This window comes from Carcharodon carcharias, chromosome 16 (assembly GCF_017639515.1).
Source record: "Carcharodon carcharias isolate sCarCar2 chromosome 16, sCarCar2.pri, whole genome shotgun sequence".
NCBI classification, from domain to species: Eukaryota; Metazoa; Chordata; class Chondrichthyes; order Lamniformes; family Lamnidae; genus Carcharodon; species Carcharodon carcharias.
Genome location: NC_054482.1, coordinates 32,454,259 through 32,470,314, shown reverse-complemented (window position 1 = coordinate 32,470,314; position 16,056 = coordinate 32,454,259). Strand labels below are relative to the sequence as shown.

The window sequence follows — 16,056 nt, the reverse complement described above, 5'->3', positions numbered from 1 at the left end:
TCCTGGCGAATTGAATAACTATTCGAGAGGACTTTAAATTAAATAGGTGGCGGGGGGGGGTAGGGTTCTGGAGAGGGGATATGTAGGCTTACAAAGCTCAAGGATATGGTAGCATTGCAGAGCAGCTATTTGGATAATGATACCCAGAGTGTGACAGGAAGAGATAGAGTGTACAAACATTTAAAAAAAAGCAGCAAATAGGGTCAAAGGGGGAAAAAATGATAAAAAGGCAAAATTAATGCCTTTTTACTTAAATGCACGTAGTATTTGGAACAAAATAAATGAATTAGTGGCATAAAAAGAGGTTAATGGGTATGATCTTATAGCCATTACGGAGACATGGTTACAGGAGATCAAAGCTGGGAACTAAATATTCAGGGGTATGTGACTTTTCGAAAGGACAGGCAGGAAGGAAAGGGTGACGAGGTAGCTTTGTTAGTACGAGATGGAATAAGTACGATAACAAGAAATGATTGGAAGATGTAGAATCCATATGGGTGGAGGTAAGAAATAACAAGGGGAAGAAGACACTAGTGGGAGTAGCCTATAGACGTCCTAACAGTAGCTATGCTGTAGAGAATAAATCAGGAGATAATGAGGGCATGGAGAAAAGACAGTACATAAATCATGGGTGATTTTAATCTTGTAGATTCGAAAAATCAAATTGGTAGAGGTAGACACAAGCAAGAATTCATAGAGTGTATTCGGGACAGTTTCCTCGAACCATATGTTGTGGATCCGACCAGGGATCAGGCTATTTTGGATCTGGAATGTGTATTGCAACAGGCTTAATAAATGATCTCAGAGTAAAAGATCCCCTAGGAAACAGTGGCCATAATGTGGTGGAATTTAGCATTCAGTTTGAAAGTGAAAAACCTGGGTCAGAAAAATAATGGTAATTACAAAAGAATGAGGGCAGAGATGACTGGAATGGGAAAGGAGTTTAGCAGAGAAGACGGTTGATGACAATGGCAGACTTTTAAGAAAATAGTTCATGACTCACAACAAAGATATATCCCAGTGAGTTAGAAGGATTGTAGGAAGGGGATAAACATGGTTAACCAAGGAAGTTAAGGATAGTATCAAATTGAAAGAAAAAACATACAATGTTGCAAAGATTAGTGGTAAGTGGAAGAATTGGGAAAGTTTTAAACACCAGCAGAAGATGACCAAAAATATAGTAGAGGGAGAAAATAAACTTTGAGGGTAAACTAGCAAGTAATATAAAAACGGTCATAAGAGCTTCTTTAAATATATTAAAAGGAAGAGAGATGCCAAAGTCAGTATAGGCCCCTTAGAGAATGAAGTTGGGGAAAAAATAATGGGAACCAGGAAATGACAGGAGTTGAATAAATATTTTGCATCAGTCTTCACGGTAGAAGACACTAATAATATACCAAAAATACTAAATAATCAAGGAGCAAAAGTGGGGGAGGAAATAAATACAATAACTATCGCTAGAGAAAAAGTACTAGGGAAATTAATGCAACTAAAGGCCGATGGGTTGCATCCTAGAATATTAAAGGAAATAGCTGCAGAGATAGTGGATAATCTTCCAAGAATCCTTAGATCCTGGAAAAGTCCCAGAGGATTGGAAAACCGCCAATGTAACACCCTTATTCTAAAAAGGGAAACAAAAAAACGTGTAACTATAGGCCAGTTAGCTTAACATCTGTCATTGGGAAAATGTTGGAGTCTATTATAAATGATGTAATAGGGCATTTAGAAATGCATAATCCAATCAAGCGGAGTCAGCATGGCTTCGTGAAGGGAAAATCGCTTGGGCCCCCTGCTGCTCCACCTGCCCCTCTCTTCCCCGCAGCTCTCCACCCCCCCCCCCCCCCCCCCAACCACCACTGCCTCGCCTGGGCTTTGTTCAATTTTGGGAAATCCAGGGGAAGGACAAAGTTCTGTAGCACAAGTTAAAAGGAAGTGAAATGGAAGATAAAAATAAAGCAGAAAACCATGATCCGGAGTTTATCTTTTTCAGCACTCATCAGCCAAAGATCCCCTGCAGCACCTTCAACAACAAGCACCAGTGGGTAACTGTATACGTTGTTTGATTCTGAGGGTTGAAAAGTACATTGTTCTAAACCTTGGGGAACTCAACCCAGACAAAGCACTGTTCTTGTTGTTATTTCTAACAGAGTGAATCAAATTGGTGTCAGCAGTGCTGTGTGTTAGATATGGAGCTTCCACCCAGCCCTAAACACTACCACACCAAGCTCACCAAATGGGTCAGATATTGGAAATTAGCAGAAGTGAAGCAATTCATGTTGTCTATGCGATTTGTGGAAGATTAGGCTGCTTCTGGGTTAAAGTGCAATGGAATTGTAGGGAATTGTGTGGAAGAATAGTATACACTAATTTGGAGACCAGAAAACCGAGCCAGTGATCACCGTAAAAATGTGCAATATACAATTATCAGACGTACCTCTATTTAGTGCAGTGAAAAATTGTAATGTTGCATTTATTTTGCTTGCCATAATAATGGTCCAGTAGCTATCAAGTGCTTAAAATGAAAATGATTGCAAGGGACAGTAAATAGTAATGTTGAGTTGATTTTTAAAAACAAAGTGGTTTGAAGTGAAATTGTCTGTCGCTATTACACATGCCCTGTGGAGCCGGTGTTACTATAATCCAATCCAAATTGACAGCAGAATTTATATTTAGAAAGCATCTTTAATGTAGTAAAACTTTCTTCATAGGAACATTATGAAACAAAATTTGATGCCAAGCCACATAAGGAGCTATCAGGACAGATGACCAAATGTTTGTTCAACGCAATAAGCTTTAAAGAACGTCTTAAAGGAGGAAAGAGATATAGAGAGGCAGAAAAGTGTAGGGAGAGAACTCCAGACCTTAGAGCCTTGGTAGCTGATGGCACAACTGCCAGTGTTAGAGCAGTTAAATAAAAATAGAAAATGCTGGAAAAACTCATTAACTCTGTTTCTCTCTCCATGGATGCTGCCAGACCTGCTGAGTTTTTCCAGCATTTTCTGTTTTTACTCAGATTTCCAGCATCCTCAGTATTTTGCTTTTATCTTAGAGCAGTTAAAATCGGGAATGCTCAAGTGGCCAGAATTGGATGGTGCAGATATCTCAGAGGGTTGTGGAGCTAAAGAAGATTACAGAGTTAAAGAGGGGGAGGCCAGAAAGCAAAGATGAGAATTTTAAAAACAAGCATTGCTTAACCAAAAGCCAGTGTAGATCAGTGAGCACGAGGAGTGATGGGCGAGCAGAACTTGGTGCAAGTTAGGACACAAAGAACAGAGTTTTGGATGAGCTTAAGTTTATGGATTGTTGAACTTGGGAGGTTGACCTGTAATGTTTAGGAGTAGACATGTATAGAGGTAACAAAGGCATGGATGAGGGTTTCAACAGTAGATGAGTTTTGGCAGGATAGAGTCTGGCTGTGCTACTGGAGTTACTTTAAATTAGGTGAAGAGCAACTGTAACTGGATATAACCACTATTTCACAGGCACAGTAGGTCTATTAATTGACCACTGCAATGGCACGCAACAGGGCTTTGCTTGTACTGTGGGCTTTTTTTGGTAGTGTTGTTATGATTAACATACATCAAAGGGTGAGGCTGGGGTTTATGCAGCCCTGGGGAAATCGTCAATATTTTAAGTGCAAAATTATTCCATCCAATGCATGTTATGAATATAAAAAAACTATTTGCAATCATAATTTCTTATTTAATTTTCTTAACTTATTAAAGATGTTTTAAATTTAATGGAGTTAGAATTGCCTGAGGTAGTGTGCATTCAAAACAAATGCAGACCCAAGGTCCTCCACAGCATATACTGCACCCTCAGGAAATAAAACAGCAGCTGCATTTGGAGCTTCAGCGTATGCTGGAGACATGGGGAATTGTGTATGTGTTTTCAAGGGGAGTCAGTAGGGAATGAGATTGGTGCACATTCCTGCCTCTAACATAATTCTCGGCATCGATTCTCACACCTTCCTCTCACATTCCTACTTTCTCCATTTTTTCCTTCTTGTTTTCATTCTTTCCTTCATACTTTCCCCTCTGTCCATTTTTCTTTTCTGTTCTTTCTTCCCCTTTGTTTCTCTTATTCTCTCGCCTTTATCTAGCCCAATTAAGTCTCCCATCCCTTTGTCTCTCTACCCTTCTTTTTCTCCCATGTTCACACTCTTCCTCCTACACACTCTTTTGTTCCACTCTATTACCCCCTTCACTCTTCCCGCCCTCTTCCTGCTTTTCTCCCTGCCGCCCCATTTCCCTCTTCCTTTCCCCCTTGCTTCCAAAATCGACATCAGTGCCTCTGCACTAAGAAGAATCAGCCAGCTGACTTCAGATTACTATCCAATGACTTCTACTAAAAAGTATATGTATATTATTGAATGAGGACAGGATTGAGCTGTGATGCCTTCCATTGCTGATTAGTCTGCTAATTCTTCTGATCAAGGGTCACGCCTGAGAGTGATGCCACTAGCATGAAGTGCCTGGACTGCTGACAATGGTGATCTGCCCCAGTAACACACTAATCATGCCTGGGGGATTACACCAGCTCATGGTGTTGGTCTTTATCCAGTAGTTCTGATCCCATGTGCCTGCCCTATTCCCATATCACTATCTGTTCAACCACTACTGTAAACTACAGAGTCTTAAAAATTGACATGGTCTCTGCTTCAGTTGCTAACTCCATTAGTGAATTCCACAGCACCTCAACCTTCCATGTAGAAAACAGTTTCTCCTTTTTGTCCTAAATCTCTTGCCTTTAACTGTGTCATTAATAGACCTTATTCTAGACCCCTCAACTACTGGAAACAGTCTGTCTCCATCTATGTGTCCTATCCCTTCAAAATTTCAAACACTTGTATGAAATCACCCCTTCCCCTCCTCTGTTTCAAGAAAAACAGCTTTAATTAGTTGTTGGACACATTAAATAAGGTCTCTGACTCTAGTTGAGCATGTTACTGTGGGTTTCTTCATGTGACCTTCTTTCTGCTACCATCCCAGTCAAACAGCTTTTATTTCTGATTTTCAATAATTTTATAACTAAGAAATTAAAATGTTCAAAGAAAATGAAAGAAACACTTTTTTCAAAACCCCAATTATTTTTCCCCCCAGGTATTTTACTCACAGGAGTGTCCGGGTGATAAATCTTTAATCTCTGGAGACTCCAGACAATTGGAGAGGGTAGGTCACCCAAGCATTAACCCTGGCCTTAGTTCCAAAAATTTGAGTTGTAAGCCTGAGAAATTGCATTGCTTTTAGCCGTCCACTGTGGGATCATCCATTTTGATCAGGATCTGTAGGTGTCAATAGTCTGTAATACATTCACGGAAGATTGTTCTCGTAGATGCTGTGGTGAAGAGAGATGTGCTGAGGGGGAATAAAAGGAATTGAGTGCTTTTTGTAATTGGTTTTCTGAAAGGCCACTGTGGCAGCTGGCTGGGTGCAGAATTTCTAATAGAGTGTAATAATGCACATTTACAAACAATGGCAAATGATTGACAGGCCAGTAATTGTATGAATTGAATGCACTGTACTTTGCTAAAAGAATACAAATTCTACAAAAGCTGATGAGCTTTTCTATGGGCTTCAGTAATCTATTTAGCCAGTAATAGATTACGAAGGAGAGGAACAAACATCTAAAGAATTGAGCTAACCTTGTACTGTTGAAGTAATGTTATTTTTCCACTGAAGTAGAGTTGTTGAATAGCAGTTCCAAAGAGCAGTCATTTTTGCTTTAATCTCTCCCAGTTTTTGTCACCTCCTCTGCTGATGTCTCGTTGTTAGGATAAAGTTTCACTTGTACTTTTAGCTCTGCTGCATTACCAACTGCTATTACTTTCAGGTGGAGCAATACCCTAATAAATGAGTGCACCTTAGAAGTGCAGTCCTATAAGGAGTGAGGGAGAGCAAGGATGATAATCAAATATAGAGTGGAAGGTCTTTAACTGTAGCTGTTTTCTTCCCCCATGTAAACGTTTTGAGAGGTTAGAAGCATTGAAAGTATGTTTCAGAAACCATGGCTGGGATTTTCTGGCCCTGTCATGGTGGGACCCACCGCAGGAGATTTGGTGGCCCAGCCAAAAGTCTATTGACTTTTGGCAGGACCAGATGATCCCCGTGATGGGCAGGACTGGAAAATCCCATCCCATGTCTTTCAACAGCTCTTTACTATTAGAAACTACCCAGACACGGGGATTATTTTCATGTTTTGTCAGTGATATATTTTACTTCAAAAATATGTGCCTGTGCTTAAATGTATTTAAGCAAATAGGGCCACTGCAGTATTCGGTGTCAGAGATGGCTCCATGGTAGCATTCTTGCCTCCCAGCAGTTTATGGGTTTGTGTTCCACTGCAGAGACTAGCAAATATTAATTTTGGCTGACATTCCAGTGCAGTACTGAGAGAGTATTATATTGTCAGATAAAAGGTCAAATTATGGCCTGATCTGCCTCACAGGTATTTGTAAAAGTCCCCATAACACTCTTCAAAGAAGAGCAGGAGAGTCCTTCCTACTGTCTTGGCCAATATTTAACCCTCAACCAACATTGATTTTTTTTTAAAGCAATTAAATTGGTCATTTATCTTATTGCTGTATGTAAGATTTTACTTTGCACAAATTGGCTGTTGAGTTTCTCTACATTACAACATTGACGATTTTTCAAAAGCAGTCGTTGGCAGCAAATACTTTGGAACATCCTGAGGTCATGAAAGGTGCAACATGAGTTCAAGTACTTCCTTTCTAAGTAGAATTGTATAATTTCGATCACTTCCAGCGTAATATATCAGCTGAGTTGCAAGGGTGTTTGTTGATGAAATATAAATTACTCCATAATGCTGAGTAGGAGAATGAATCTACTTCACGTAGATCTTTATTGGAATAGGCAAAAGATCAGGAAGCAATCACCCAACTCTGCTGGTCATGTTCCTTCTCTTCCCTTACCAAGGAATGTGATTTTCCCACCTTTCATACTAGTTCAACATATCCCACCTTTTTTTTATGACCTTTTACACCACAAGTGTGACATTTGGAAGGAGCCTGGCTTCACTTTTAAGCTCTAAAGTGATGAGGCCATAGCACTCCAGCACTTTGAGCCAGACAGGCTACCTCAGAATGGAAGGTATCTTCCCGACTGTTCCCTGAATTGACAGCAAAATTCCCAACTGTTCAAGCAGGAGCTTTTGGGATGTATGTCGAGGTAATGCAAATCAGTTTAGCTTTCAGAGAGGTGGCGAAACAATATAGTGCAGTACACAGAATACCATTCTGCCTGTTTCAAAAGATGTGCAGCTGTGACCACATGCTCAGTAAATCCTTGTTTTTAAATTCTTGTTCTCTTGTGTAACCCGCTCACTGAAAGACTGATCATTTATCTCATTTGCTGCTTGTGGAATCTTGCTGTGCATAAACATTTACCATGTTTGCCTGCCTACATGAATACACTTCAAGCCTAATTCATTGGCTGTGTGGTGCTTTAGGGCATTCTGAGAACTTTGAAGGTGCTCCATGAACGCATGTTATTTTAAATGAGCAAGCATTCCATATATTTTAATAAAATTTACTTGGAGTCTATGGGAAAGTTATAGATGAGCGCACACAATCTGAAGGAATAAATGATAAACCTCATATGAAAGTTTAGCAAGTATTCCTTTAATCATCGCATACTTTTTGTGGAGCTGGAGGTTTAACAGAACCCGTATCTCCATTGGTTCGTAAGACTACACTTGATTCACCAGAGTTCATAGATTTGGCTGTCATAGATTCTACCACAGATGTATCCGGTCAGGGAAGTATAAAGTGATGCCTTCAATTGTGTGACATCATTTCAGTTCTTAAAATAGTGTTTTTGTGTAAAATGTTGTCTGTTTTTAGAACTCTGAAGCTTTTAGTTAAAAATCATTTACTTAAATAGATTTTAGCTTTCAAAACTGAATCACAAACCAACTACAATTACCAGAAATAAACATTTAAGAAGCAGTGCATTCTCCACCCCCACCTCAATGACCCCATCTAACAAGATGCTGAACCATGTAACCAAAAAGAATTCAGCTTTGATCTGTGGTCAGTGCTTAGTTACCTGCTCTCAGCTGGGACTGTAGTAGAGGTTTTGCAATTCAGGAGGTGACCACGTTCCCCATTGCTGATCTGCTTGAAAGTAGAGGACAGGGTTCCCCTGCCAACACTCGGTATCAAGAAACGTGCAGGAATAATGGGCACTTGAACAAAGTACTATAGGATAATGGGCGTCTGTGGAGCAGTGTCCATCAGGGTGTCAATGACTTCAGCAGGGGAGAGTGAAAAATATTTGTTTTAAAAAATGAATGTCAACTTGCCCCTAGGACAATACAGTTTTTCAAAGCAGACTCCCAGCTGTAGCACAAGGTACACGCAGAATAAATCACCCTTTTTATTCCACTTAATCAACCTAAAGCTCTAACTTCGGCATCACATTTTCCTACATTGCGGCAGTTCAGTTTCGCAGACCAGTCATCTATGTATGGGTGATTTGCCAATTTCAAGTAGGAAATACATAAACTTGGAACCAGCAGAGGGAAGAAATCTTCTGTTTGGACTGGATTTGAATCCAGCTCTGAAAGGACATTGTGCCCAAGTTTCTCCGGTATAATATCAGTTTGTGTTCAATGAGTGAACTGAACCATTCCACCTGTGACTTGTTAAAAAGTGATATGGGAGGAGGTTGCATAATAAACTCTAGTCTTACGGTCACAAACCTTATTCATTGGCTGTGGGCTAAGTGCCACTCTGCTGATTTAGGAAAGGAAATGATGGTGTATGCTGCTAACTTGTTGAGTAGTGACTCCAATTGACTTTCAATTGTTTGAAACTCTTGTCATTTACATAAGGCTGGCAGTCTCTGATATTCCTGTCTTTGAAAACCTTCTCTGTTGCCCAAATGTTCCCAGAATGGGATTTTCTTAATTTCAGAAAAAAACCTCACTGCGACTTTGGGGTAACAGTCTCACCTATTTAATTGCATGTCTTGGTTGCCCTTTCTAATGGTATATTTTTTATTTGATATTTTTATTGTTACTGCACATAACAAAACAACTGTGATTACTTGGTACTCATGGGATGTTGTCCACATCCAGCAAGTGACAACACAGTGACTGAGGCAGTGTTGTGTGAAGGGATAGGATGATGAAGGGAAAGGGGAGCAAGGCTGTACCTATAAGCTGTTGTTGATTGACATCTTTTTCTGTTGTTCCCATAGTTCAGAGTCTTCACAGCTCCATTCCACAAGGTAGAGTTTGCAGATTTTTGGCTGGCCGACCAGTTGAACAGCCTGGCTACGATCCTGATGGACTTGGAGTACATGATCTGTTTTTATAGCTTTGAACTGAACTGGGGCTTGAGTGAGGGACTACTCAGTACTCCAGGTAATGTATTGTGCTAAATAGTAACAGTGAGGCTCCAAATCAGTATGGTTTCTGCCATATTGTCTACACCTAAAACAAATAGCAGCTGGTAGAAATTAGTGGTCCAAGGTTGCAATTAGCATCAGGACTTCCCTTTTTAAACTTTTTGAGGCACCTCTAACACCTTGGCATGAGCTTATCTGGAGTGCTATGTTCAGTTCTATACCTCATGAAGAATATATTGGCCTTGGAGGAGGTGAGCATGTATTCTTCAGGATTATACCTTGGTTTAAAGGATTAAATTATAAATACAAGTTGTATAAATGTGTTGTATTCCCTTGAGATTGAAAGTTTGAAGGTTGATCCGATTGACGTGTTTAAAATGAGAAGGATTCAGTGGCGTAGAAACAGAGAAATTAATTTGAATAAAGAGCCACAGTCTTAAAATTGGAGCTAGACCGTTCAGGGTTGAAGTCGGGAAACACCTGGAGGGTAGCAGAAATGTGGAATTCTCTTACCCAAAAGGCTGTGGGTACTGGGTCAATTTAAATTTTCAAGATTAAGATCAACAGATTTTTTTCTTAGGTAAAGGTATTGAGGGATATGGAGCAAAGTGGGGTAAATGGAATCAAACTAAAGGTCATCTAAAATCTAATTGAATGACAGAACAAATTTGAGGAGCTGAATGGCCTACTTCTACTCTTAGTAGCCAAGTGTACTTCGTGATTTGTTTTGTAACTACTGAAGCCAGCAAAGCTCCAGGTTTGATTCCAGCCCTTTCTGAGTGAGTGGGTCTTGACTAGGGTGTTAGGATGGGAGTCCGGAAGCAGCTAGGATTCCCACTATTGGTTGCTGCGTAGTGAAATGCACAATTTGTTGAATAAGTACAAAAGTAAGCTTTACTATGATGCAATATACAGTGGAATAGCCTAGTTGGTACTCAAATGAAGCACGACTATTTGGCCAAAGTATCAGATGGCTACAGATACCTATGCAACCATACCCTAGGTTGATCACCTTCAGGAGAGGAGGGAATGAAATATTTTTCCTCCCAAAGTCTCCAAGGTGAACCATTGTTCTGTGCATATTGAAACAATAAGAAACTGCTGACTGTTGGCCAATGTTCCCAATAATTTTTTTTTGTTGTCTGCGGCCTATTCCTTTAAATGTGTGGGCCCTTTAAATTTTTTTGCACAGCTGTGCACACCCGGTAACTCAGACTTGTGCTCAGCATGCACAGGAGCTTTTGGGTTGCTACACAGATTAGACGGAGTGTCGGTGCTCCTCCATAACATGACTCGGAGCTACAAGCATTTTGCATTCTGTAAGTAGCAGGCAATCCTTTGTGCTAGAAAAGGGATGATGCAAGGAAGCTTAAGAAAAATACAGCTTTAGCTGCTTAATTCATCTTTGCAGTCCTTCAAAAAAAAAAATTCTGAGCTAGTGCTTCCAATAATTCTATTAAGAGTTTCAAATGGAAGGGTTTGTGAATTGCAAGGGCAAATTTGATTTGGTTCAACCTATACAAAAAGATTGTTTTAATATGTAAATGTCATTAACACATAGTTATTTCATGCTTAGTTTATTTTACTGTTGTTAAGCATAATCTGTTCAAAATTGTGGGAGCCAAGGGAATTTACATATTTACATATGTGGTCAGATTGCAGAGTGCATCTAGAAGATATTCAACTATCTATTATGAGAAATGCTCGAAATTGGTTTTGGATGTAAGCATTCCATTTGCATTATCCTATTACATTTAAATTATGCATTTGAAATACATGATATGAGTTCACTAGGAATTTTTTCAGTTGATCCTTGGGTCTCAGGGAAGTGACCTACATTTTGCTATGAATGTTTCATTAGAGCCAGCCTATGTGTGGGTTAACTCTGGAACCAGAAACTCCTTGACCTGCAAGCCTGAACCGAACAAGCTATTTAGAAGATTGCTGAATGCACCAAGTATTAATGTTGCGACATCCATAAAATTGAAGTTAATTTGGAGAATGACCATTTTGGGCAGGCATCACAGGACTTTGCATGTCCATGAAACCACACCCCAGTGTAACAGCATCTTTGGTTGGTCATGGATTCTTTCCCTAGATTTAACATCCTCTTTGTATCTTTTTTTGTTTCATCTGTTGCTTTCTCCTATTGTGGCTGAAGTGTATCCAATTGAAAACCTATTCTGACCCCTTTAAGCTTTAGTGACACCTATTTTAGGAAGATATACAGAGTAGTTTAATGATTACATGATTACACAATGCTTGATTATCTATTGATATGACGGTCAAACAGTGTTGGACAATGGCATAAACTGAGAGTGACGGCCTCCATCATCTGGCATAAGTGGCTGATCGTAACGGGAAGATTTGGATATTTTGTGTGAGGAAAGTATTGTCAGGTTCCTCTCTGGTTGGGTCAGCTTTCCAATTGTATAAGTTCCCTCGATGTGTAAAAATCAATTAAAGTCATTGCACATATCTTGAGTTCAAGCATTAGGTAGTTATAGCAAGCCATTGTTGAGATTGGCGGTGGCAGCAATGCAGTGGTGATCTTTATGGTAGGAAAGAGTAGTCAGTACAGATTTCAAATGTCTTTGTTTAATATGGCCACCTATTGATGTTGTACTGGCATCCTGGTCAAAATATAAATAGAATAGTTAATCTACAACCAGACTAAAGGGGGCGGGCAGAGACAGACAGTGAAATATTTGAGACCTGATGTTTATGCTGCTGCAGTTATTGATTCTATTTCCCTTTTGCTCATCACAGGTGATCACGTGTGCCACAGCTACTCCTATGGAGTAAGAGCCATTATCCAGTGTCTGCCCGCATGGGTGCGCTTCACCCAGTGCCTGCGCCGCTACCGAGACACCAAGCGAGCATTCCCTCATCTGGTCAACGCTGGGAAGTATTCCACCACCTTCTTTGTGGTGACCTTTGCTGCTCTTTACAGTACACACAAAGGTAAGGTCGTGAGGAACAATTGCTTCCCCTGCCCTATGCACTAATAACAATTTTCAACCTGACTGAAGGCAGTGGTTTAAGAACATGATTTAAAGAAATGTGATGGTGAGTGGAATTCAATAAATTTCACAGGGCAAGTATAACTGATTTTATTGTTTCTCAGATATTGTGCTCTTCAAGTATAATGTGAACAGATTCTAATCTGCTATTTCTCTCACTTCCCTTAGCAACCTCTGTCTCTCAAATCCACTTTCAATATGATGAAAAGCATTTAGTTTAGTGCCTGTAGGCAGATCTGATGTATATAGGTTTCTCTCATGGTTTGCCCCTTGAGATCAGAATAAAGGAATTGTGTAAATGTATAATAAAACACCAGAAGTCACTGGGCTAATGGGAATTTCTTACTGCAACTGCAAAAGCATTGCAAGTCTGTACTTGCATGCCATTTTTACATATCATGTTTTAGATTTGTGGTAAATCTCAAATCTTCAATCTTCATTGTACTCTCCACCTCTGTTTTTATCCAAATTCAAAAATGTTCAATAAAAATGGGAAAATTAATGTTTTAACTGGCAGGCCAGGTATTATTTGGTTAGAGTAAATTTGTACCCTAGCAATGTGCTTCAGCCCCACACTCAGAAGATGGCTCCTTTTGTACCAGTGTGCCATTGTGCCACTTGTCATTTACACCATCCTCTAGCTTATGAACTGGAACCAAAACAAGAAATATAAGCAGAAAATTACAGAAATGGTCAGGCAGCATCTGTAGAGAGAGAAACAATTAACATTTCGGTTTGATGATCTTTCATTATTATGGAGTGATTACAGATTTAACAGTTTTGCTCAGGCTGTTTACTTGCTAATAAACTGATAAATCTCTAACTTCTTCCAGTTCTGATGATAGTTATCAATTGGAAAAGTCAGCTCTATGTTCTCTCTTAACAGAAGCTGCTAGATCTGCTGAGCATTTTCAGCATTTTCTGTTTATATTTCGGATTTCTGACAACCGCCACTCCAGGTTTTTAAACAGTGGGACCGAATGAAACAGGAATAAAATTCGGGCTTATTTTATGCAGAAGACTTGCATCAACGTCCTTGGGTTCATCAATGACCAGAAACTGAACTGGACTGGCCCACTGCGACTATAAGAGCAGATCAGAAGCTGGGAATTCTGCGGTTAGTAACTCATCTCCTGACTTACCAAAACCTGTCCACCATCTACAAGGCCCAAGTCAGAGTGTGATGAAATACACACCACTTGCCTGGATGAGTGCGCTTCCAACAACACTCAAGAAGCGCAACACCATTCAGGGCAAAACAACCTGTTTGATCAGCATCTCATCCACACCTGAAACATTCGCTCCCTCCACCAGCAGCACACAGTGACAGCAGTGTGTACTATACACAAGATGCACTGCAGTAATTCGCCAAGCTTCCTTTCACAGCATATTCCCAAACTGGGACCATTACCACCTGGAAGGATAAGGGCAGCAGATGAATGGGAACATCACCACCTACAAGTTCGCCTCTAAGTCACACACCATCCTGACTTAGAACTGTATCACCAGTACTTCACTGTTACTGCATCAAAATCCTGGAACTTTCCTAACAGCACTGTAGGTGTACCACATGGACTGCAGCAGTTCAAGAAGACGGCTCATTACCATCCTATCAAGGACAATTTGGGATGGGCCACAACTGCTGGTGCTGCCAGCAACACTCACAACCCATGAAGGAATCAAAAAAACCACAGAGGCAACTTTGATTCCATCAGGCTGGACCAGCTTTGAAGTCAATCCCTGAGGTGATAAGCCAATGTCTAACCATTGTACCATGCAATGCCTTGGCATAGAAAACAAATTAACAGCCTACTGAAGACCTGAAATGGTTAGTGTTACGGTTATGACTTCGGAGCTCAAGTATTAGATGTACTGAGGATTGTGTATGTTAGGTTCATATATAATATACAACTGTTTACAATTCACTTTTGCTTTAAGTGACGCAGTACAATACACTTAATGGTAACAGTGTGTTAGATTATATGTATACCTGTAGAAACAAGCTGTTTTTATATAGTGCCATTAACATTGTAAAATATCCCATGATGCTTCACAGAAGTATTGGCAGACAAAATTTGAAACCAAGTCACCTAAGATATTAGGTTGGCTAACCAATAGCTTGGTTAAAGAGCTAGGTTTTAAGGAATATCTTAAAGGAGGGAGAGAGGTAGAGAAGCTTAGACAGGAAATTTCAGAGTTTGCAGCCTGGGCAGCGGCCATTGAAGGAGCACTCAAAATCGAGGATGCACAAGTGGTCAGAATCGAAGGAGATCAGATATGTTGCGGGATTTTATGACTGGAAGAGGTGATAGAGGTAGGGAGGGTGATGTCCTGGAAGAATTTTAAAACAAGGTTGTGAATTTTAAAATTAAGATGTTGAAGATATAGAGAAGAGAAGAAAACACACAAGCAAGTGCTGGAAACCTGAAATAAGAACAGAAAATGCTGGAAATATTCAGGTCAGGCAGCATCTGTGGAGGGAAAAACAGAGTTAATGTTTCATATCAGTGAAAGGTCAACGACCTGAAACATTAACTCTGTTTTTCTCTCCACAGATGCTGCCTGACATGCTGAATATTTTCAGCACTTTTGACTACAGAAGAAAATGTAAGTCTGCCAGCAGAGAAAGAATAATAGTAATGGCAGCCCCTCCACCCCCTAGCGTCCTCCATCAGGGATAAAAAGTGAACATCGTCCATCAATGGACAGGGGATTAACAAGGTGTGCAGAACAGTCTGAAATAGCCAGCACATTTAATGCCCTCCTTTTATTATTATAATTTCCAATTAGAACAGGGAATGTTTTATCATGAGCTGCTATTGTTGCAAAGACGAAAGAAACATTTAAAAGAGAATTAGCAAAGGATTTAAAGAATAGGCATAGGTACAGTGGGCTGAACAGCCTCCTTGTGCATTGTAAATTCTGTGATCCTATGAGTCAGTGGCGACAAGAGGGGTGAAAATGAGAGAAGTGAAAACAAAATGAGAAAAATAACTCTTGATGCTAACTGCAGCCTCCTTCCTTGAAGAATTGTTTATGGCTTTGTTGCTTATGTGTTGCATTGTCCTAATTTGTAGAAATCAAAATGCTGTCACTCAGTTCTCCATGAGTGTCCTCCATTAGCAGCAAACATGAACCCACACATGTAGTAAATGTAGTTGTTCTCATTTAATTGCATCATTTAGGCTTGTTAAGGTTGTGCTTAATTTGAAAAGGCACTATATTCATCTGCTCAGCACTGGAAAGGTTCAGACCATTTTCTCAAGGTCTTGCTCTTTTCTGTGACATAATTAGAGAAGAGGATTTTTCATCATTATTTTCAAGCTAATTTGACAGTTGATTTCCACTTGCTTTTTCAAAGAGCCTCATGGCCTTGGAGACAGTAGATGCAGATACCCATGCACAGTGATCTGATGCTTGTTGCAGTTGTTTGTGAGGTTTTAAACCCATATAACGCCAGGGACTGGGTGTGTACTTCAGAGCAAATCATCCTGTCGGCTCTGGATTCAAATTGAGCCAAGGCTAATGGGCAAGGCCACAGTGACTGAATGAGTCAAATTCCATTTTCTTTACACAGGATTGTGAGATTACCACCAGTATTTTGAGGTCACATCCTGGGATTCTGTCCTTTTTTCCATTAAAAAGGCAAACCAATGATTTTG

The 16,056-nt window shown here is 40.0% G+C and overlaps 1 protein-coding gene across 3 annotated transcripts in view; it reads left to right on the top strand.

The window, feature by feature from the left end:
• The window catches only part of LOC121289009 (xenotropic and polytropic retrovirus receptor 1 homolog), a 355,844-nt gene that overhangs the window by 262,296 nt on the left and 77,492 nt on the right, over positions 1 to 16,056 (top strand). For all 3 annotated transcript variants that reach the window (XR_005945478.1, XR_005945477.1, XM_041207881.1), the window contains exons 10-11: positions 9,222 to 9,387; positions 12,141 to 12,335. Coding sequence is in view for 1 of the 3 variants with exons in the window: in XM_041207881.1 (XP_041063815.1) it covers positions 9,222 to 9,387; positions 12,141 to 12,335 (361 nt within the window). In the remaining 2 variants the exon portion in view is untranslated. The remainder of the gene's footprint in view (positions 1 to 9,221; positions 9,388 to 12,140; positions 12,336 to 16,056) is intronic.